This window comes from Ischnura elegans, chromosome 3 (genome assembly GCF_921293095.1).
Source record: "Ischnura elegans chromosome 3, ioIscEleg1.1, whole genome shotgun sequence".
Lineage (NCBI taxonomy): Eukaryota > Metazoa > Arthropoda > Insecta > Odonata > Coenagrionidae > Ischnura > Ischnura elegans.
Window position 1 is genome coordinate 129395351 of NC_060248.1, and position 21827 is coordinate 129417177.

At 39.7% G+C, this 21827-nt stretch overlaps 3 protein-coding genes across 3 annotated transcripts; all 3 read left to right on the forward strand.

Moving 5' to 3' along the window:
• The first annotated feature begins 129 nt into the window (after positions 1–129).
• LOC124156563 (trafficking protein particle complex subunit 2-like protein) lies at positions 130–1113 on the forward strand. The gene is made up of 5 exons (XM_046531185.1): positions 130–289; positions 374–540; positions 631–718; positions 794–873; positions 957–1113. Exons 1-5 carry the CDS (start codon positions 257–259, stop codon positions 997–999), a joined length of 411 nt encoding a protein of 136 aa, XP_046387141.1. The 5' UTR covers positions 130–256; the 3' UTR covers positions 1000–1113.
• Positions 1114–7740: 6627 nt separating this feature from the next.
• On the forward strand, positions 7741–13156 carry LOC124156565. Its single transcript, XM_046531187.1, has 3 exons — positions 7741–10531; positions 10630–10780; positions 11384–13156. Exons 1-3 carry the CDS (start codon positions 10373–10375, stop codon positions 11485–11487), a joined length of 414 nt encoding a protein of 137 aa, XP_046387143.1. The 5' UTR covers positions 7741–10372; the 3' UTR covers positions 11488–13156.
• Positions 13006–21347, forward strand: LOC124156564 (nuclear transcription factor Y subunit gamma-like). Its single transcript, XM_046531186.1, has 8 exons — positions 13006–13200; positions 13330–13444; positions 13592–13777; positions 13868–14005; positions 14293–14523; positions 15936–16226; positions 18476–18622; positions 20633–21347. Exons 1-8 carry the CDS (start codon positions 13178–13180, stop codon positions 20714–20716), a joined length of 1215 nt encoding a protein of 404 aa, XP_046387142.1. The 5' UTR covers positions 13006–13177; the 3' UTR covers positions 20717–21347.
• The last annotated feature ends 480 nt before the right edge of the window (positions 21348–21827 follow it).

Sequence of the window (21827 nt, forward strand, 5' to 3'; positions counted from 1 at the left end):
CAGAAATAGGACAAATTTGAGTATTTTAGGGCATTTCTGAAATTGTTTTTTCTGCCAGACGTGATGATTTTTCGTGTGTATTCGAACGGCCCGCCACAATGGAGGAGATGGGAGTGGACAAGTGAAATACGATATCTTTGTGCGCTCTGACAATTTACCGATCTCATTTCATATTTAGCTTTGTTTACTGCGGTCGGCTGTTATTTACCTGAAGATAAACATTTCGAATGAGTGAGAGAAGAAAACCTTCGTTACAATGGCCGTGTGTGTAGCTGTAATCGGCAAAGATGTATGACATGATGTTGAGTCGTAATTGCTGATTTATCTTATCCATTAAGTGAGATTGTACATTTTAAATTTATTATCTTCTCAGAACTCTCCGAAGTATATTTTATGTCTGAATCCAAATCAAGAGCTCCAATTCCACTACCGCGTGCACACTTCCTTGGATGTGGTTGAAGAAAAGTTAAAAACCACTGGAGATCGTGATGTGAGGGAGCTTTATATTGGTCAACTTTATAGCACGGAAGAGCATAAAATGTATCCTTTCCGTGTAGTTTCTGTATTCTGTATTTAGAGTTCCTTTATATTTTAAAATTGTCCCTTGTATCAAATCCTTAACGCTAGTAGATTTGGGTATGTTACAAACACTCGAATCAAGTTTATTGTAGTGGTAGAATCATCGAGTACTTCATTAAGGGACAATGAAGTTAGAATGGTAAGCTTTAGCCAATAGCTGCAACAGCGGTAAATACCACGTATCAAGGTTATAACTGTCATTATTTCGTTTTAGATGTTCCGGAATTTGCACGCAGCGTATACTGATGTTGTGTGTAACCCGTTTTACATTCCTGGTGATCCAATTACATCAAAGTAAGTCTCGTACGTTTATGGGTTTAGTTATGAGCTTACACATATGTGTCAATTTGCAATTAATTTCGTGGGTTTTATTCTAGGAATTTCGACAACACTGTACGAAGAATTGTGTCAGGAAACTGATTGCATTCCTATAACATATAACAAAAGTTTATCTCAATATTTGCCAAGTGTCATGTATGTAAATATATTAAACGTATTGTACACATTTAAGAAATAAACTAAATTAATTTGCAATTTTTTTCATGATCAACAGTGGTGAGTGGACCTGTTCCAGTAGATCCTAAATAATATATTAAGGCTAGTGTTTTATTAGTTTCGCTAGTTAATACTTGTCATCCTAAAATCCTGAATGATGCATACTGTTCAGCCTGTTCTTTATTCATTTGTTCGACATAATCTAGCTCATCCTGTCACCAATTAAACTTGCATAATTTTATAGTATTTTAAACAGTCTGAGCTTACATTTTAGCATAAAAACTAGGAAGACCATAAACGAGTTTGATTATCAGATGAATTATGATGTTAGGTAATATTTTAGCATTGTAATTATTCATTGGGAAATTCATTTCTGGCAACCACTACTGACTTGCCTGTAATACACCCTTATCAGGGGCGGATCCAGGATTTCCTTCTGGGGGCACAAGCAAGGCCGTATCCAGGATGAAGAAAGATTTCGTGCTTTCCCGGCGAATGGACTTACAATTAGTGAAGGGTTCTTGGGATCACCACTGGGTCAGGAACTCCATATCTGCCGACGTTTTGATGTCCGACTCGGTCATCGTCCTCAGGGCTGTGAATCGAAGAAGGAAACTACCCTATTAGTATTTTCTGTCATTCGTCCCTCCCTTATGAGATTTATACATACTTTACATAAATTGCAGAGATCATCTTCTAGATTCCCACCGAGATAGCCATCATCTTCTAGATACAACAACGTGTTCCTAAAACTAGGTCGTCTTTCATTTTTCCTTTTCCCCTTACCAAGCCCTATTTTCTGCATTTTAAATTGTTTTTACTAGTGTTTTCTGTGCCCTGTTAAAGCAATAATTCCTCATGAGTCATTTTCTTCTCAGAAAACATGTTCTTTCGATTGTGCCTAGTGAGTCATTTAGGACCCGTATGAGACTGGCTACTTTTAATGCTATTTATAAAGTTGTTTTAGGAAAAAGGACTCGCCATATGTACGTATAGTTTGAAATCATTCTAATCAGAATAGAGTATTAAAATGTAAATTCACTTCTGACAACAATTTTATAAAAATTAAGAATTGAATTTGATTCGTCATTACTCTTTATATATGAAAAATTAGTTCATTTTATGCCAGAATATAAATCTGTGGTTAAATTTTGGAATGTAGCAAAATAGTGACCACAGGACTTGGGTTTCCAACCCAGTTCTTCATTGCAAGAGGTCAATACATTTTCACTGCTAATGTGTTTCTTGTTAATATTTCATGGTTTGTCATGGGCAGAGTTTCAGGGAGCCTGTCCCCCCCTCCCCCCAACTTAACTATTTGTCCAAAAAAATAGAAAACTTCTACATTTTAGTACTATGAAAACAAAAACTTCAAAATTTAAATAAATTTTAGACTACATTAGGTGGTACATTAAGTGCTGCGTGCATAGGCTAATTTAAATAAATTTTCCAGGAGCACTTGTGGGCTATGGAATAGTCCCAAACCCCACAGTACGATTGCTACTCCTCCCTGCCTCCCAACATAAAACTCTAAACTTCGCCCAGGTGTCTTCTACATTTTCGATGAAGATTCTTCAAAATAGCCTTTTTGATGTCATATCTCTCGTATCCCGTTTAGTAGTTAGCGGCCCCACCTCCTTGAAAAAAACGACTCTTACCCACTCCAGTAACGGATACAGAAAAAACTGAAGGGGGGCGCAAAAGATAATTTCAGCTACCGATATGCACTTTTATCATAATGAAAAATAATCAATTTACAGGCAAAGTTTAAGATAGTTTTATGTATTTAATATGATTATACGCATATGTAAGACAATGCTATCTTATGATGCAGAAAAAGTTACAATTGTGGTTGTGCAATGTTCGGCAATGCAGGCAGCCCCGCAAGGGGAGGGGGGCGCCCCCTATTGTATCTGGCTCTGCTACGCTCTTGGTGTGACCATATGGCTTAACCAGGAACGCCAACTCACAAAAATATTGGGGGGGCCCAAACGATGGGGGGGATCTTGCCCCGGGAAATTTTATAAGCAGTGAGATTTAAGTTTTTTAAGCATTTTAAAAGAGTCATATGATCGACATTAGAACCCTGATAACTCGAATCTCGATATCTGGACACTCCGGGGAAAATCGACAAGCCTGACACATTTTTTCCTCACACCCATAACGAATTTTTGAGGGGGTTCGGGCCCCCTCAGGCCCCACGGAGTCGGCGCCACTGTTCATTCTCCCATCCGGCAATCCAAGTCTTCCATATGGATTTCGATTACTTTCTCCCTTCATTGACACCTAATTTTACCTTTGCGGTGGATAGTTGCCACCAATACCATTGTGCTGATCGTTTTTTTTTCATGTCCCGCGTCACTTCCCTCACGCACGGAGGTCTACCGGCCGTCGCGCACGAGTGATTTTCGGAAAAATAGACGTGGGAAAATTGGGGCTTTCTAATATTTAGTCTCCTCGACGTCTTGCGGAAGCCCATCCCTACTCGAATAACTTTTTCCGGCATTTGCTTGTTGAGATGGAGACAAGGAAGCCCTAAAGGAAGGAACTAGCTCTGTTTTTTTTATACTCAATCGCTGAATTAATCTTACCGCCCAACCCGTCGACCATGTACATATACCTTCTTTTTGGTCACGATTAGCTCCCTTGTCTTACAATAATGAGGTAGTGGAGGGAACCCTTCTGTGGAAATAAACGAAATGTTTACCGGCAGCAGCATTTCTCTCGTGAATGCGGCATCCCATGACATGCAGAGTGCACAGCCTTCTTGTTTTTTGCTACTTTTTTTAAATATATCATTCCGGATAGCGAGTGTAGGCCCTTTAATGAAGTTACTCTTCTTAGCCAACATTTAGGGCTTTTATAAGTTCCATCCTCAGAGCCGATGGCGGATCCAGGATAGGGACAAAGAGGGAGCAACCTCCAAGTAGTAGTGGGGGTCCGGACAATATTATAATTTTATCTAGTGAAAATTGGATACTCTAAGGGGTGTGGGTTATAGCCGCCCTCTTCCATCCCCTCTCTGGATCCGCTACTGCTCATAGCAACATATAGAATAATCGAGGATAAAGTCTGTTGTGGAGTTTTTCTCTACCTCAAATCTGAAATTTGTGGGCTTGGGGCAGAGCCGAAACGTCTACAAAGGATAGGAACTTCATTAAAGAACCCATCACTCGCTATCCGGACTTATACATTATGTAGACTTTAGATGTGACATAGTTAAGGAAACTGAGCGCCGAAATAGACTCAACATACTGGCCCCTATACATCAAAAGTCCGTGGTTATAATGTCTCAGAAAATATTATTCGCGCGTCCAGAGGCGCTGCTAGGAATTAAGGCTAGGGGTGGTTTTAGGTGCAAATAATACTGGGGGGTATAGAATACCCGCCAGGGTAAGCGGGATGTGCGGGGGCCCTCCCCCAGAAATTTATTAAGATAAATGGTTCAAAATGGTAAGTTTTACGTTTGTGTGAATAGTTTGGTGTTTTGTTTGTGAGTCATCCCCCCCCCCCTAATATTAGTTTCAAAATTTGTGATATTAAAATATTTCAATTAAAAAAAATCTTTGAGCTCTGGGGGGGGGGGGAGGGGTTTACCACCCTCCCTCACTGCGCGCATATCATGTTTGGATGTCCCATTGTGAAAGGGGACCTCGCGGTGGATGGAGGGAGTCATTGTCTCGGGCCCTCAATTTGGGATTCTTGGGAAGGGCCCCATAAACGCTCTTTATGGCCTATACTCACTTAACGTAACGAAGAGCCTTTCATTGCTAATCATGTAGTTAGATTTAGGTGGACCGACCGTCCCCTCTCCCGAATTTATCGTTAAATTCCCCGACTTCCTGCAAAACGCAGCTAGAGAGCATTTTGTGCGAAGTATTGTGAAAATATGTAGTTCCTTGATTCCTATGCAAGAGACGTTCCGATGGTTTATTCACATTTTGGGAGCTCATTGAAAACTATAGTTGGGAATGCGTAAATAGTCTGCAACGTCTAAAGTCTGACATTTACTGCAATCCTAAATATTTCTATAAACGGCAAATCTGTTTTTTTTGCCTGATTGCCGACAATATATCAAGGTATACAATACATAAACAAGGTTGGAAATCGGGTGAATGGAGATAGGGTGGAAGTGAAATGCTAGCATACGCCGCGAAATTTCGGGCCCCGGTAAAATATTAATCACGGGACCCTAATTATTGGTGATACTATTATGGTGATACTGCGGTGGTGGTTCGGGCCCGAATTTTCGGGAAACAAAGATTGAATTATTTTAGGTATTTCGTTATTGAAAGAGCTTATTTCATCGCCTTAAAATTTAACAATAAATTTTAGTATTAATTGATGGATTTCTAAAGGTCACTTTTCTATGCCTATCTGAAAAATTTTGGTTGAAGGGTGTTGCATGTCGGCAAGTGGAAACGGAAAGAAAGACGTAAATCACTGAATCCCTCCTACCCTCATGAAAATCGAATTTAATCCGCTCCTGATTGGACCCTAGTAAAGGCCATGTAAATGGAGGGGAGGGTCAGAAACTCCACCGTAACTTCCTCAAAGTAAGCACAATAAACAGCAGTAATTTTATCATGGCCGTTTTTTTTACCTCCGCATAAGCAGATGCGGATTATGATCACTGTTTTGGGTTTTGTGCATTATATTCCGCAGCGCTTTGACTGTAAGCAATACATATTAGCGATACTATGCCCGCGGTCTGATTTGCGTAGAGATGTAGCTTTTGGGTATTCTTTTAAACTTTTGTTCGATCAGCTGGCGAGTTAAAAACTTTGGAGAGCCACCTTAAAGATTGCATTATTTCCAATTTTTCGAGAATTTACGCGGGGGGGGGGGGGTGGAGGGGAGGGGGGATGAGCGGTCGCCCACGCCTTTAATCGGCCACTTATTTGAAGAACACTTTCGAGATGTTTTGGAAAGAAAGAAAGCACGGATGTTCTGCACAATAAAGATTTCATGCGATCAGTTTCAATGCAGTGTACCTATCATCATCTTTGAAATAATTTTCATGAAGCCTCCCTAGAGCCATTTAGTGGGTGGGTTACTGGGGTGGGATGCGGGCGAAAGGAGTGTTTCAATGGGGTAGTTTCCTCCATCAAAGAAAACGAAAGGCATTGATTGCGATTCGTTACCCACCATTAGTGTTTTAATAATATACAAATTATTAGGTTTTAGAAATCCCAGTTTAGACGAATGGCAATGGTCAATTTTAACCTCATTTGAAAAAGGCCAGATTAGCGCCAATGCGATGCCACTCCACGTGACGTCACAGGGACCTAGTTTCTATACGAGTAGATAGGAGTTTTACATCGTCTGAGATTACCAATGCATGCATGAGGCACAGAGCTCAGGGAAACATGTCTTAATAATCACCTACTAAAACTGGCTAAGGTCGGAAAGTTTTCTTCGTTTGATAAGGTATTAATAAACCTTTTTTAAGCCAGGCGCTACCTGCTAGCAGCCTGCATCTCAGCGGCGTACACATCCTCGCCCCAAAGTCACCTCACAAGGCGACAGCGGGAACCAGAATGACGTAACACGGCATTTTCCCAGAATTCATGCTTAGCCGTCGCGTTTTCGCGCGCTTGAAATTTCTCACTTTTCATTTAATCGCGGAAAATAGATATCATCATTCAAAAATATAAAAGTGTGAAATTCGTATTCCAGGAGTAATAATCTTTCGATTTAGGCAATAAAAATATAATAGGAAACCACCCAATTTGTATAAAATCAAATAACTCGAGCATATGGAAATAAACTGTACCCAGGAGCATCTATTAGGCATCCGAATTAACAGCTGTTGCCTTCTTCCACCTTTTGTTTTTCCTGCTTGGCATGCGACCTACTTCACGCCGTCATATCCACGCTCGGCATGCCTTTACCTTCTCCTCTTACCTGCCTTGCACGTTCCCGCTCCGACCACTCCCCACTTATCCAGAAATTTGCTTCTGGGAAGGCTAGGTAAGTGTGCGGGTTGCCTATACCTTTTATTTGTAAACGGCGGATGACCCAACTCCTCCTGCTACATTTAGCCAACTTGCGGAACAGTATGCTGCTGTCAACGTTCAAGGCTCGCTTCCATAGAGAAACATGCTCCATATGTATAGCATCTGATGAATTTTTGCCTTACTTCTATGCTTGTATTCTCAGCTATACGTAGATTCTTCCAGTCAGGGGCGCAGTTAGGAATTAAGGCGCAACTTTTGACGGAGATATAGGTGCAACCTATATCTCCGTCTCCGGGTGCAACTAATACTGGGGTGTGTGGGGGTATGGAATACCCACCAGGATAAGCGGTAGGTGCGAGATCAATAAATTGCGGAATTTTAAGATAAATGGCTGAAAATGGTGAGTTATACGGCTTTCTGAGGGACATTTTATTAATCCTACTCTATTTTATTAGTAATATCAATCCAATTAAGTAAAATGGATTAAACTTAAAAATTGCTCTGAGCTATGGGGGGGGGGTTTATCCCCCAAAATCCCCCCCTCGCTGCGCCACCACTGCTTCCAATAGCGGATACAGAGAAAAGTCAAGGGGGAACGCAAAAGATATCTGAAGTTACCTTTACTTTTATCGTAATAAAAAATAATCAAGTCATATGCAGAGCTTCAGAAATTTTTAATTAAAGTGATATATTATACACATATTCAAGACAATGCCATCTTATGATATAAAAAAGTTACAATTTTGGTTTGCTATGTTTGTCAATACGGGTGGTTCGCAAAGGGGGGTGTGCGCCCCCTGTGCCCCCCATCGTTATCCGCCACTGGATTCTTCTTTGTGTAGAAACCCCTCTTCACCTGAGCTGTTCTAAGAACTATTTCTTTCTTGCTTCGTCCATTGTTGGTGAATCAGCTTCTTAGGTAACAACACTTTTTCACCTCATCAAGCTTTTGTTTTTCAGTTTTTATGTTTGTTCTATCCTCCTCTCTTAAGCTTCATACTAATATTTCAGTCGTCTTTTTGTTGGCTTTCAGCTCATATCTGGCAAATCATTTTCTGTCCCGCCTATGACTGCTTTCTAAATCGTCAGCAAATCGCATTATACTAATTCTTTCTCCGAGAACGTTGGCACCCAAAATCTTCTCTTTGATTTCGTCAATGGCTTTCTCGATTTAAACATTAAAAATTATCGGGACACCCTGGTCTCATTCCCTTTCCGGGAAGTAATGTGCAAAACCTTAATCCGGCGCTCGTTCTGATGGAGTGAACTCGTGAAAAAATAATTGAAAAACTCGTTCAAGAAATGTTGAAGATCTAACTTTTGCGTGGGTGGCATACTTCCCACAACCTACCTCTACCGAAACCTAGGCCAGTGCTCAATATATTAGCATAATAATTTTAATAACAATGTAAGCCAACGAAAGATCGCAGAGCGCTTTATTTTTATGCGGCTCATCTTTCCCAGGTATGGTGATTTAGTGTAGATATGAAGATTTTATGAATGAAAGTTTATTATGGGATTAAATTGATTTTCATATAAAAAAATAAAAAATTGTTCGTGTACAGGGGCGGATCACGGTCGTTGTTTTTCGAGAAGATTTGGCGGTTTGTGATGGCTTTCCGCGGCGCCTTGGTGGTATGCAATACCTACAATCCAGTATACGTTTGAGGTATGATATTCGAAGACAAATTACAACCACTTTTAAATATTCATCATTTGTTTTTAAATATTGTTTCCAAGCTGGAGATTAAAAACTTTCTTAAAAAAATGCCATCTTTTCAATGTAACCAAAAATTACGAGAGACCAGTCGCCACTTTTTCAATAATTCTAGAAATTGCCAATAAATATTATTTTACTTTGTGAAATACTTAAATCTCCGAGTAAAACTTACGATGGTTGCTTATATTATACATATTTTTCGATTGTCTTTGTTTCATTATTTTAAATAAGAGCTGTTTGTCTTCATGAGTCGAGATAGAAAGAGAGTTGCCTATTACTAGCCACCCAACAAAAACACTCTAAAATACACACCATAGCGCATTATCGAATAAAATATTTTTTGATAAGTTTCGCCTCTTAGTTCTGAAGTAATAAGGTATTCTTAGAAAAAAATTAAAAATATCTGCGTGAAAAAGGAATTAATTTAAATACTTTTCATGACAAATGTCTATAGCTCCAAAGTAAATCTTGGAGCACGTCATGGGCAATAATACCTAAGAAGTTTACTCCCTCTTCAGCTATCTCTTTCACTTCACGACTACGCCGAGAGTTATACGGAACTTCTGATCTCCAGGACGTAGATAAATTTTATTTACAAGACTGTGCATTTAATTATATGTGGGAAGAGGTAGGTTAAAGCCATTGTCTTCACAGTTATTGAGATAAATGTTTTCCTCAGCTATTTCCCTCGACGAGGCTAGTTGAAAAATGTCGTATCATGGATTGCGATCGTATCTGAATGTGGAATAGTGAATGTCAGAGCATGAAATAAAGCAGTTTTTTTGATACCTACGAGTTTCTCATTTACTTTCTAATTTCCATTTATTTAATTTGGAATGAGGGAAGTTGTTAAGGGTCATTCGAAACCTCCTTAAAGATGCCGGCTCTAATGATGTCGGCTCGTAACCAACCTTGATTTTTTTCTGATTCGATGGAACGAACATTGCTTGATGAATTTCATGAAGAATAGCTGTGATGCCTCTAGGATATCCGAGTTTCTCTTTGCTGCAAAACAAAATATATGAATTTATCGACTACATGCGGCATTCAAAGGACGAATTACATATATTTACACAAAACACTTATCCTGAGTTCAGTAACTTTAGCCAAGAACTTGAGTTGAGAAACAATAAATTGATGGAAATGAATTTCTCCCTGCGGCTTTTATTATTTGTATTGCATTTTTATAGCATTTAAATCATCGCAACGAACTTCGATATCATTAACTTTTTTCATCCCACTCATTAAAGTGACCCCATATTCCATTAGACCGTACAAAACTATCATGTACATACATGTAAGGCATACTCATTGAAATGGTATTTTTTCTCGAGTTTTTATTATTGTATGAGGAAAAGGAAATTTCCTAATATCCGCGGTTAAACACATCCGAGTAAGAAAGTCGTCCTTTGACGTTCGCGGGAACATTTTTTGCCTGTTAGAGCATTCCAAGTGTTTTTGAGGCACAGAAATCGAGAGTCTTTGCTCACTGGGGTGCACAGAGAAAAAAATTAACGCTCGGCGCGAAAACGAAACTTCAAGTCCGTGCCATCTTCCGACTGGAGCGTTTTCTCCGCTTTTCGGTGCCGGTTTGTCTCTTCTCCTCCGTCGCGCCTCGATGATTGCGCTCGCGGGAAAAAAGGCGCCACCGGGAGACCGCGGGCAACTCTCACCCGAGGATATAAGGGCCTTGCGATTCCAGGAGAAATCACATCGTTCCCCGGAGATTTGCCGTGAAGACTCCACAAATCGCTCGACGAAGACCATGAACGGAATGGTGAGGCTACTGACGTATTTCTGCCTTGGATACCATGTCGACCTCTGCAGTGGATGTGCGCCGTGAATTGTGTCTTGATATTGATCTTTATTCCATAGAAGGGTGTCGTGATTTTGATGCTGGGAGTTCTTGCCCTGAGTGCGGCTATACCCTTGGAGCGGCTGATTCCTCATCGCAACGGAGATGCTTTAGTCGCGGCATCGGGTTATCGACCATCGGCGGATTTGCAAGCATCGGCATCAGGTCATGGTATGTTTATTTCCTCAATCCTGTCGAAGGACTGATGACTCACTTGTTTTATACCTTACCCATAAACCTGTATTGCATGATATTATTTTTCAAATTGTTTGTGCGATGGAAGTTCCGTGGCAAGCTGACATTTTTTCCGCTGCTTAGGTACTGCCTTCATCAGCAGCTCAGCGAGGGGGGGGTTTGGGGGATAAATTCCCCCCCCCCCCCCCTAGAGCTCAGAGAAATTTTTAAGTTTAATCCATTTTACTCAATTGGATTGATATTACTAATAGAATAGTGTAAGGATTTACAAAATATCCCTCAGAAAGCCGTAAAACTCACTATTTTCAGCCATTTATTGAATTCCGCAATTTATTGATCTCGCACATACCGCTCATCCTGGTGGGTATACCATACCCCACACACCCTGGTATTAATGCATCTAACCCCCCCCCCCCCCCCCCCCCAAGCCTTAATTCCTAGCTGCGCCCCTGGCCTTCAGTCCATTTCCATACCGCCGTAGTGTTTCCCCGTTTATGTGTTTCACTTCCTCTTATTTATCTTTCTGTTTGACTCTTTTATACATGTGTACCTACATGATCATACCTTCCATCCTTTCAGAGCACCACGGCAGAGTCCAAATCAAAGTGTACAGGGGCCCTGGCGATCATCACGCGCCGTACGGATATTGGGTGAAGCAACCCGCTGATGACTACCATCACTGATAAATTTCAATGTACACCCTCCAAAGTCAAGAACATTTTTTTGTTCTTCGTTGCCATACACAATGTTCTTTAAACTTTTGATACGTTTCTGATGGATTTGTAAATTTGTCGCTTTTGTTTTGTTCAAATAAAAAGAAAACCAAAAATATATTTTTATTTCTATAATATGTCTCAGAATATACTAAATTTCCTCAGGCCCATTGAGAATTAGTCTGATAATTTTTACAATCGGTTCGTTTTTTAAGGTGCCTTGGAGTTATCAAATTCTGATTTTGTATGGAAGGCCACATGTGGTCAGGAGACCAAGATATCTTAAATAAACTGGCCCTTTTGCGAAAAAACATGCTGCCAATGCGTGTTTAATTTTTTTCTATACCTTTAACCGATTTATGTGATACACATGCCCTTTTAACTATATTAAAGCAGTTACTTGCGATCTCTACCAGAGGCGAATACAGGATAAGGACAAGGGGAGGCTATAGGTGGGAGATCTGGGGGGTAACCTCCTATAGCCAGTGGTAGATCTAGGATTGGGCCAAGGGGGAGGCAAAACGGAGGCCTGGGGAATTCCTCCCCAGTCAAAAAGGGATTTTTAGATATTTGGGATTTTTAAGACTTAAAAGCGGTGATTTAGGCTCATTCTTTGGTTAAACAAAGAACGCAAATAAGTATTTGTAGTAGGTCGTTTTATTAGTGCCAAAGCCTGTAAAATAGGTCATAAGCTTAAAAGTTATTTGCATTTCAATTCGTTATAGTGGGTAAATTTACCGGAAATTATGACTAAATACATTTGTACAAAGAAGTAACCACCGAAAATTTCGATTTTACCTGGTGTGTGCTTTGACCCAATGTGGTTAGGTGCAGAATCGGCTTTAGCCCCCCCCCCCAATAGATTCGCCACTAGCCTCTACCATAGTCCTCATTTCACATAAACCGAAAGAATTTTGTAGGAACATAAATAACAGAGATACGAAGATCAGAAGCTTTGGAACCAGAAATGATACTATTTGATATGAGAAAGATTTTAGCGCGTAAAAATTCGCAGATTTTTTTGGGAATTTGTTTTTAAACACTTATTGTAATTTAAGTTTTAGTTTGTCATTAATTCCGCTTGGTTTAATAGTGGGCGTGAAATTCATAAATATTTAATTCATAATCAAAATTTTAGGCAAATATGAGAAAATTATACGGTAGGAATATTCTCACGTTGGACTGAATATAAGAAGGAAAATTTCGATAAGCTTTCAATTATAATTTATTATAGAAGCCTTGCTTCTCCAGTAAGAGTTGCTTGCTATACCTGAATCATATTTAAATATATATCTGATAAGTTTTTGTATCTATTCTGAGATAATGATGAGTATAATTTCCAGGACAATGAAATATGAAGGAGAAATAAGAGAGGACACCTTCTTCCTATCTTTGAGGAAAGCGGCCATTTCATTTCTGAGTGACGTCTTGCGCAAAGCGAACCAAATTCGTTCGTTAATTGCCAGATCCTCCATGGGGCCACTCAGGGCGTTTGGCTGTCTCTCGTTTGTGTAACGATTGGAGGACATCTCATAATCTCACTGATTGGTTGTGGGTGACTTGATCTGACCGCGAAGTCCATGTGAATTTACACGTGAATGGGATATAAACAATCATCTGTGAGAGGATTGTTCCCCAGCTGAATCGGGAAAAATTCAATATGTCTGTGTTCTTCGTGAACGCGTACGTATGCCAACTTAGGATCAATTATGTCCCCCTATAAAGTTGTTTTCGACATGTAATTGTGAACGTAATATTTTTCAATATTTCGTAGAAATAATGTGTTATAAACATTGTGTTCATGCATGCTAGTGATGCTGATGGAGATGGTGAAGGTTCAGGCACAGGTCAGTCGTTGTCGGAAGCTCAGCAAGCACTGTCTACATTTTGGCCTAAAGTTACCGAGGAGATCAAGAAAACTGCCTCTGTAAGTTTGCACTTTGCCTACGGCGTTAACTTTAGTTCCCAAGATATTAATGAATGTATTTTTGTCAGGTTTTTCTGCTTCAGTCACTGGTGGCATTCTACCACTTCCTTTAAATGCGAAACACAACTGACAACACCTTCCTTACAGGTGGACTTGAAGCAGCAAATGCTTCCATTGGCACGAATAAAAAAGATTATGAAACTTGACGATGAAGTTAAGATGATAAGTGGAGAAGCCCCGCTTTTATTTGCCAAAGCTGCTGAAATCTTTATTCATGAGCTTACATTGCGTGCCTGGGTGCATACGGAGGATAATAAACGAAGGACCCTGCAGGTATAGCTTATGGTCTTAGGAGTTACTTAATGAATGAATTTTTGTCATAAAATTTCATGTAGTTCACTTATAATTTCTTCAATTTTTCAGCGGAATGACATAGCGATGGCAATAACAAAGTTTGATCAGTTTGATTTTCTAATAGATATTGTTCCTCGAGATGAACTAAAGCCGAATAAAGTGAGAGATGATGCTAATGTTAGGACTGCTTCAATGAATCCTGACCAGGTTTGTATGATACCACTTCATTTTTACTCACCTTATTGGATAAGAATGCGATATTGGTGAGATTAAGCTCTTTTTGCCACCATAACAAAGCTGGTAGTCCTAGGGTTGGACTTTTTATACTTAGTCATTCACATATTTGTTATTTATGTCCTGACCTTTTCTGTCACAGGCTAGAGTAATGATTCCATCTGTATTTCTTTATAGTATGGTTACATTACCCTCATGGTTTTTCAATGCAAATGCTCAATGAGTTGTGCAGTTATATTGCATTCATTCCTTTCTTTCAGGTTCACTATTACTTTCAACTCGCACAGCAACATCAAGCTGCTCTGCAGCAGTCACAGCAAGTAGGAGCTAGTCCAAGCCAGCAAACAATTCAAGCCTCTGCCTCAGGTACTCCAACTACCATTCAGATATTGCAACCTGGTGGGCAGCTGCAAACTGTTGGGGTTGTTCAGTCACAAGGGGCATCTCCAGCAGCAGCTGTTGCTACCCCTGCTTCCCCAGGACCTGAACAGGTATTATATAGATCTAGAATGTGAAATCTAATTATTATAAGATATTAATGGCTTTTATTTGAGTTTGTTGAAATTAGATGTGAAATTTATGGTAAAATGAGCGTGGCAAAGTTCAGTTTATAGCTATTAATCGAAAACTGGTATTGGTAATTGAACACTAGTATCAAACACTGTACTTTTTGGAATTATTGAAATTAGAATGTTGCGATCATAGCAAAAAAAACATTCAGTCCTAATTGCATTATGAAAGTTAAAGTAATCCTGTAAAGGTAGTAGTAAGAATGTGGTAAGCTTGTGGTGTTGCTTTTTCTACTATTCACCTACCTAAGAAGATACCATTCACATTCTGTTCTGCATTATGTATTATTTGTGTAGGAAATGAATGTTATACCCATTAACATAATAATAGCCACCCATTTGATACAAATTATGTGAAACCATCACTTAAGGATAGAGTGTCGTTACACAAACTACTCATTCCTGTTAAGTTGGGACATTAAGGTACATATATGAAAAAAAATTAATTTTGATTTGGGAATGACTTAACGCAGCTCATCTGTTTTGATTTTCTGCTTCCATTGCATGGCTTTCTCAAAAACAATTTGTCGTAATCATCCAATGTCATAAAGATATATGTATAGAGAAAAATATTATTGAAAATATACAAGATACTTCCCTATTGCAATTGGTATCTATTCTGGGAAAAATATTTGAAAACTGTGTAAATTATTTATTTTTCCATGCCAGGCATTTATCTGTCTCATTGCCAAGGAAAGTCGTCAAAGGCATAACAGCTGATTTCAATTCTTCTGTACAGCTTCTTCATACTTTGAGGGAACATGGTCAATGGCATTATTTTCCAAGTAATAACTTTGGGATCCTTCGTATGAAAACCATTCCCCAACGAATACCAAAACCAAACCCATCCAAGCATTATTGTTCCAGCAGCTGTTCCAGACCAAATTTCTGTATTAATCATTGTGGATAGAGCCTGTATGAAGTATACCTTTGGAAAGTTTTGCATCTTAATAATTTTTTTGAAGTTTCAATTTTAAAACTTTATGAAGCTCTCTGCACGATGCATTTTGACGTTGTCGCATCATTGTCAGTTGTGAAGGGCTGTGTGCATCTGAAAGCACGGTTATGTTATTTAGTTGGGTTTTTAAGGGGAACCTGCAAAGATGTGTCATTTATAATGGAATGGTTCCACCCCCACCTCACCTGAAACAAACCTTTTTTCCCCGCGAGTTCTGTATTTATTGTTTGATACTGATTCTTTATGTCATCAGTTGAGATTCTGGTGCTAAGCTTAATAATTTTTGGAATTGAGAGCCTAACCCACCCATCTCCAGTTGAAATGAACCAGTTGATGAGCTCTTTGACATGAGTTCTCTTTTGTCTCACTATGGCAGGCGGTTCAGGTGCACCACGCCGTGCAGGTGGTTCAGCAGCAGGCAGCGCAACAACAACAACAACAACAGCAGCAGCAGCAACAGCAAGTGATCCAACTGCAGGCAGCTGCGGCCGCTGCCCAGCAACAGCAGCAACAACAGCAGCAGCAACAGCAGGCAGCGGCCGCTGCACAGGCACAAGCCCACGCGCAGCAGGCGCAGGCCGTGGCTAATGCCTTGGGTGGTGCTGGGGGTGGCATCCAGATCGTCCAGCAGATCGTCACGCCCAGCGGGGAAGTCCAGCAAATACCTGTGAGTTTCCCTTCTAATAAATGAACGAGTTTGAGGGTGTCTCTTGTTTGGGGCGTTGTTTTACCACAAGGGTGAATCTGGTTGGTACATTGATTTAATAACAATATCCCTTGAATAGTTTAAACTCCCAAAAAGTGGCAAATTTGACAAAGATATAATTGAAATTTTTGTTGTTTTTAGTCAAAGTTGAGTGGGAAGGGAAAGCTGCTCAAATGTCATGTTAAATATTTCTAATCTGTCATGTGAAGGGTGTTGAAATTCACAATTGCCATGGGAAACAATTCCTCTGGAATGGGAATCAAACCATTGGTTTTTTGGGTTACTGTGCAGGCCACTACACAAACATGGTTACTGAATTAACTAACACCTAACACCATGAACCTTGGTAAATTGCTATGGAATATTGAACATGGATAGCACAGTGGTCCGGAAAGCTCGATTCCGTCCACAGGTCTAAGGGTCCGTTCAATTCCCGTTCTGGGGAAATTTTTTTCCTGTGGCAATTATTGTGAATTCCTAACATCGATTTGGGTTGACAACTTGCCTGTCATTGCAATATGCTCCTGGAAAAAAAGAAGGAATGAGGCAGCTAAGCACCTCCATTGTGAACAATACTTAAAAGTAATATGTAAATTTAAGTGTATTATTTAAACCTTTGAAATACATGGCACCAGTAGATATAATCTACGAGAACGACACAGCTAAGTGGCATTATCTTGCTGCTTGAAGAAGTATGTGGTGGGACCCAAATATAACCGGACGGAAATCGCTGCAAGTGTCACTCATATATATTTGGGGCTTCTCCCATCTAATGGGTGTTATTTCATCATTTCTGAGTCAGTATGTGAAACGGTATGGCTTTAGATGGTGGTAGTCATCATCCCCTTTGACAGTTTACATTCAAACAGTATTTTGACCTCTTCAATTTTTGAAATGGCTGATATTCGAGAACACCGTACAGCGTCCGGTACATTTCCGTCCGGTTGGAAGTTTGATCTCTGCTCAGTAAAGTTGAGTTGGACAAGGTTTATTTGTTGTCTACAGCTTTTAAAGAACATGCCTTACAAAGAACTCCGGTGCACGAGAGGTATTCACAATTCAAACATGGCAACATGTTGATCGAAGACATTTTAATACCCAGCCTAGCCTTCCAGGTCCAGAACTGATGAAAATGTGGAAAAAAGTTGTGCCCTTATGCATGAGAATAGGAGGTGTGCTATTGACAAACTCACTAAACAATCTCCTCTTTCGTGGAGTTCATTGCAGCAGAGTTTTTCGGAAGATTAGCAAATGAGACGCACTGCGGCAAAATTCATCCCCTGCTTGTTGACTCCTGATCAAAAAGCGGCACGTTTTGCTGCTGGCCTCAACTTGGGTTTTTGGTAAAAAATTGCACGCCACTGCTCCCTCACTCTACCTACTCACCAGATCTCGCACCTTGTGATTTCCTTTTTTCCGCCTGATGAAAATGGTGATGAAAGGAAATGTTTTCATCACATTACGGAGGTGAAAAGAATATCGAATGTGGTGCTGCTAGGCATCGGAATTGATAGGCACCAAATATGTTTTGTGTAGCTGAAAAAACGTTTTAACCTATGTATCAGTGGAAATGGAGAGTACTTCGAAGGTGACTCACGTTTGTAGCACAAAAAATTGAATTTTTAAGTTAAAAAAAATTGTGTCTGGTTACTTTTATAGTAAAGGTTTATATGGGATTAGGCTACAGGGTGTCAGTTAGCCTGTAAGATTTTGAATGCTATGAGAATTTTGGTCTTCTGGGGAAATTTGCATGAAACTCTGAGAACTGGGCAAATGCTCTGAAATTTTTTTTCCGCTTGCAACAGCCAGCGAAAACTAGTCCACCACATTGAATTCTTGCGAAGCACTGAAGGCAAACTCCCATATCATATTATAATAATATTTATTAGATTTTTCTAATTTACCCAGAAGTCTAAATCTTTCAGATGAAAATCTTTCAAATCTATTTGATGTGCATCACTTATTCACTTACATACCTACAGCTCATATTTGGAAACTTATTAGAGACTCTGTATGTCTAATGGAATTGAGTTCTAGGTTGCTGCAGTTTCAATCTATGGTGTAGTGAATAGGCCTTATTGTAAATTGAAGAGGGAAGTTCAATATTGGAGGCGGGACAGGCTGAGTGAATGGGCTGTATGTAAAACTACCTTAAGCAGAAGAGTTCACTAATAAATGAATTACGTGTGAATAACCTTGCCTCATTTCAGATTCAGCTCACCCCTGCTCAGTTGCAAATGATCCGCATGCAGATCCAGGGCGGCACAAATCAGCCAATCATCATCCAAACGGCTCCTATTCAAGCCATCCAGCAGCAGAGTGTGGTGGGTGGCCAGGGACAGCCACAGATCATTCAGGTGAGAACTCCAAAGAGAGGCATGTTTAGCATTACAAGATAACTAAACTGTGGAGGGCCTAGCTTGGTGAATATCATGGAGGTCATTGTTGAAATCGTGACTGGTACTTTCCTCTCTGTTCTATTCATCCACCGATTACACATAATGGTTTCATCAAAGTGAAGGCCTGATGATGACATAACGAATGGAAACCTGGTTTAGTGATGGAATGAACATAAGAGTAGAAACTACCTGTGCCCATTCCAATATGGTTATTCACATAGCTATGACAGGGCTATTTTAAAGGATAACCATAAAAAATAATCTCTGTACATGTATTTAATGGTGCAGTGTGATAATAGGGTGGTTTCCTATTATTTTTTTATTGCCTTAATCGAAAGATTATTACTCCTGGAGTACGTATTTCAAGATTTTAGATTTTTAAATGACAATATCTATTTTTCGCGATTAAATGAAAAGTGAAAATTTTCAAGCGCGCAAAAACGCGACGCTCAAGTATGAATGCCGGAAAATATCTCCGTACGTCGTATTTCTGGTTCCCCCTCCCGCCCGGTGAGGTGACCTTGAGGCGAGGCTTAGCGCTGATACGTCGCAGGCTGCCAGCGGGTAGCTGAGTACCTTGCTGAATGGTAGCGCTTGGCTTAAAAAAGGTTTATTAATACCTTATCAAACGAAGAAAACTTTCCGACCTTAGCCAGTTTTAGTAGGTGATTATTAAGACATGTTTCCCTGAGCTCTGTGCCTCATGCATGCATTGGTAACCTCAGACGATGTATAACTCCTATCCTCTCGTGTAGAAACTAGGTCCCTGTGACGTCACGTGGAGTGGAATCGCATGGGCGCCAATCTGGCCTTTTTCAAATGAGGATAAAATTTGACCCTTGCCATTCGTCTAAACCGGTATTTCAAAAACCAAATAATTTGTGTATTATGAATACACTAATGGTGGGTAACGAATCGCAATCAATGCCTTTCGTTTTCTTTGATGAAGGAAACTACCCTATTGTTGCGGCCTAGTACATATTGATTGACATATTATTGTGATATAAGTCAGGAATGACATAGTTGACATTCACATTCTGATCTATGAGTGCAATCTGTGTTCAAGCATTCTCCAGGCTTAGAAGATGGTTTTGATGGAAAATAAAAATAAATCTCAACTCTTGCATAATTATCAGTTGCATTAGAAGGCCCGCTTTTACTAGTGTATGTGCTGTGTTTCCGTCTTTGATGCCTTTTATTAGTCAGGTAATACAGCCCATTTGATGCTGGTTTCTCCCACATCTGGAACATGCAGTCTTGGTACTCTTTTCATCTATCTTCTTGAAAAGGGATAAAATTAATTTTTTAAGATTTGAATTCTAATGCTAAGCTTTAGGTTAAGTGCTCCGTCTCTGTTGATGTAACACTCTTGATTTGGCTGATTGGACATGCAAGCAATTACTTTCAATAGTTGACAAGTCAAAGACATTTAAGAACATTGACATTTGGACATACTTGCATGAAACTGTTGTGCTGTTGCTATGTAATACTGTTGTCACTGTTCTTTGGCTGCAATTTAACACGTTGCGTACCGGGGTGTTTAAATTCCTAGGAATTCTGGGTGGAGGTGTTGAGATTGGAAATATGTGCCTATTAGGGCGTAATGCCTTTGGTTTAAACATGGTTAAAAAGCTAATGTTTTGAATATAACTTTACCCAATCAAACATTATGATGCATCAATTCATTGTGAATAATGAACAACAACTGAAAACGTACTAACGAATACGTATTGTACGCTTTAAAATTGTTTAGGTTGACGCGCCTAAATGACGAGAATCTTCGTCATCCGTTCGGGAAAAAATGACAAGAATTCTCGCCATCCGTACGCAACGTGTTAATATGTTCGCATTCAAGGAGGCTTATTTTTAAAATTTTATAAGTAACTGTATTAAAACCTGCTATTTGTGGTGGGTGAGCATTTAAAATGGCATCCAACTGAAAATGAAATGCATAATTACATGTTCAAGGTGGCCTCTCAGGCAGCTGGTGGAACTCCCGTTTTCCTGACGCAGGCAGCGCCGGGACAGGGAGTGGGCGATGTTCAAGAATAGCGAACGGCCAACACAGTCCATGTGCTTGTCCATCCAATGTGATGAAGTGGCTGATCAAACGAACAAATTGATGATGGTTGCCCCATGGACTAAACTTGACCTGATAAAAATATCATCGTAAAGCTGGTTCTTAGCAAGCTGTGGATTGTGACTCACAAGGTGTAAGTGGACCCACAGTGATAGCACATAAAGGGATGCTTATCTCCAAGGTTGTGTTAAACATTGACTTGTTTTAGTGCTACCAGTGATAGTCAAAAGATAATACATAGTTCTGAATATTGAACTTGAAAGACAGTGATTTGTGTGAGTGGAGTCCGCCTGAGGATGTGCCAGAAAGCCCCTAATTTTCTTTGTGTTGGAGTGATACGTGTTTCAGTGACCTGCCAGTACAAAAATCTGAATTCCGACAGCAATGTATATACTCTGGGGAGAGTAGATATCAAGGGATGTTTGTGGATACTCAAGTAAGTTAGTGTGGATCTAAATTCTCATGGGTATGTTCATTTACTTGATTTTATTGTTATTATATTATTGTTTTTGTACCTCGTAAAATGTTGAGATATTTTTAATGAAACTGCGTGAATCCAGTGATTTTATTTTTAAAATTAAAATTAACAATTTTTTAAGTGACAGTTTTGCTGTTGTATTTTTAATGTTTGCGGTTTGGTCAATTTCTCTTTCTGGGCTGAAGAGTGATTACGTTGGAGATGCATGCCTTTCCAAATGTATTATTGTGGTCCTCCCTCCCATCGCCCGATTCCTTGAAATCCCTAGAACTGATGTCCCATCTCATCTTGTAGCCTCACCTGAAACTGCTCATCCAATGGAAGTGGGTGCAAGGTATACATATTTGCTAAAGTTTCCAAGTAGACTTCCGCGGAGATTATGATGATATTTAGTGATTTTTCCGGGTATTCTTCTGCGTTTCGATAATGGATAAATGCGGAAGAATACCCAGAAAAATCACTAAATATTACATATTTGCTATTACAATGCTCAGTGAGGTTTTTCTGATATTTGTTTTCAGTGCCTTTAAATGCTGCTGGTGAAAATACTGTATTTCTCCGATTATAGTCCCCTAAATTTGAGTTTTGGGAAAAGTTAAAAAAAT

Bases quoted from the DNA above. Each gene is read 5' to 3' on its own strand.
- LOC124156563 (XM_046531185.1), top strand. From the start codon at position 257: ATGGCCGTGTGTGTAGCTGTAATCGGCAAAGAT. The intron at 541-630 runs GTATCCTTTCCG...TAACGCTAGTAG, and splicing joins AGCACGGAAGAGCATAAAAT to ATTTGGGTATGTTACAAACA. The intron at 874-956 runs GTAAGTCTCGTA...GTTTTATTCTAG, and splicing joins GGTGATCCAATTACATCAAA to GAATTTCGACAACACTGTAC.
- LOC124156564 (XM_046531186.1), top strand. From the start codon at position 13,178: ATGTCTGTGTTCTTCGTGAACGC. The intron at 14,006-14,292 runs GTTTGTATGATA...CCTTTCTTTCAG, and splicing joins CTTCAATGAATCCTGACCAG to GTTCACTATTACTTTCAACT. The intron at 18,623-20,632 runs GTGAGAACTCCA...TACATGTTCAAG, and splicing joins GACAGCCACAGATCATTCAG to GTGGCCTCTCAGGCAGCTGG.
- LOC124156565 (XM_046531187.1), top strand. From the start codon at position 10,373: ATGATTGCGCTCGCGGGAAAAAAGGCGCCACCGGGAGACCGCGGGCAA. The intron at 10,532-10,629 runs GTGAGGCTACTG...TTTATTCCATAG, and splicing joins CGAAGACCATGAACGGAATG to AAGGGTGTCGTGATTTTGAT. The intron at 10,781-11,383 runs GTATGTTTATTT...CCATCCTTTCAG, and splicing joins AGCATCGGCATCAGGTCATG to AGCACCACGGCAGAGTCCAA.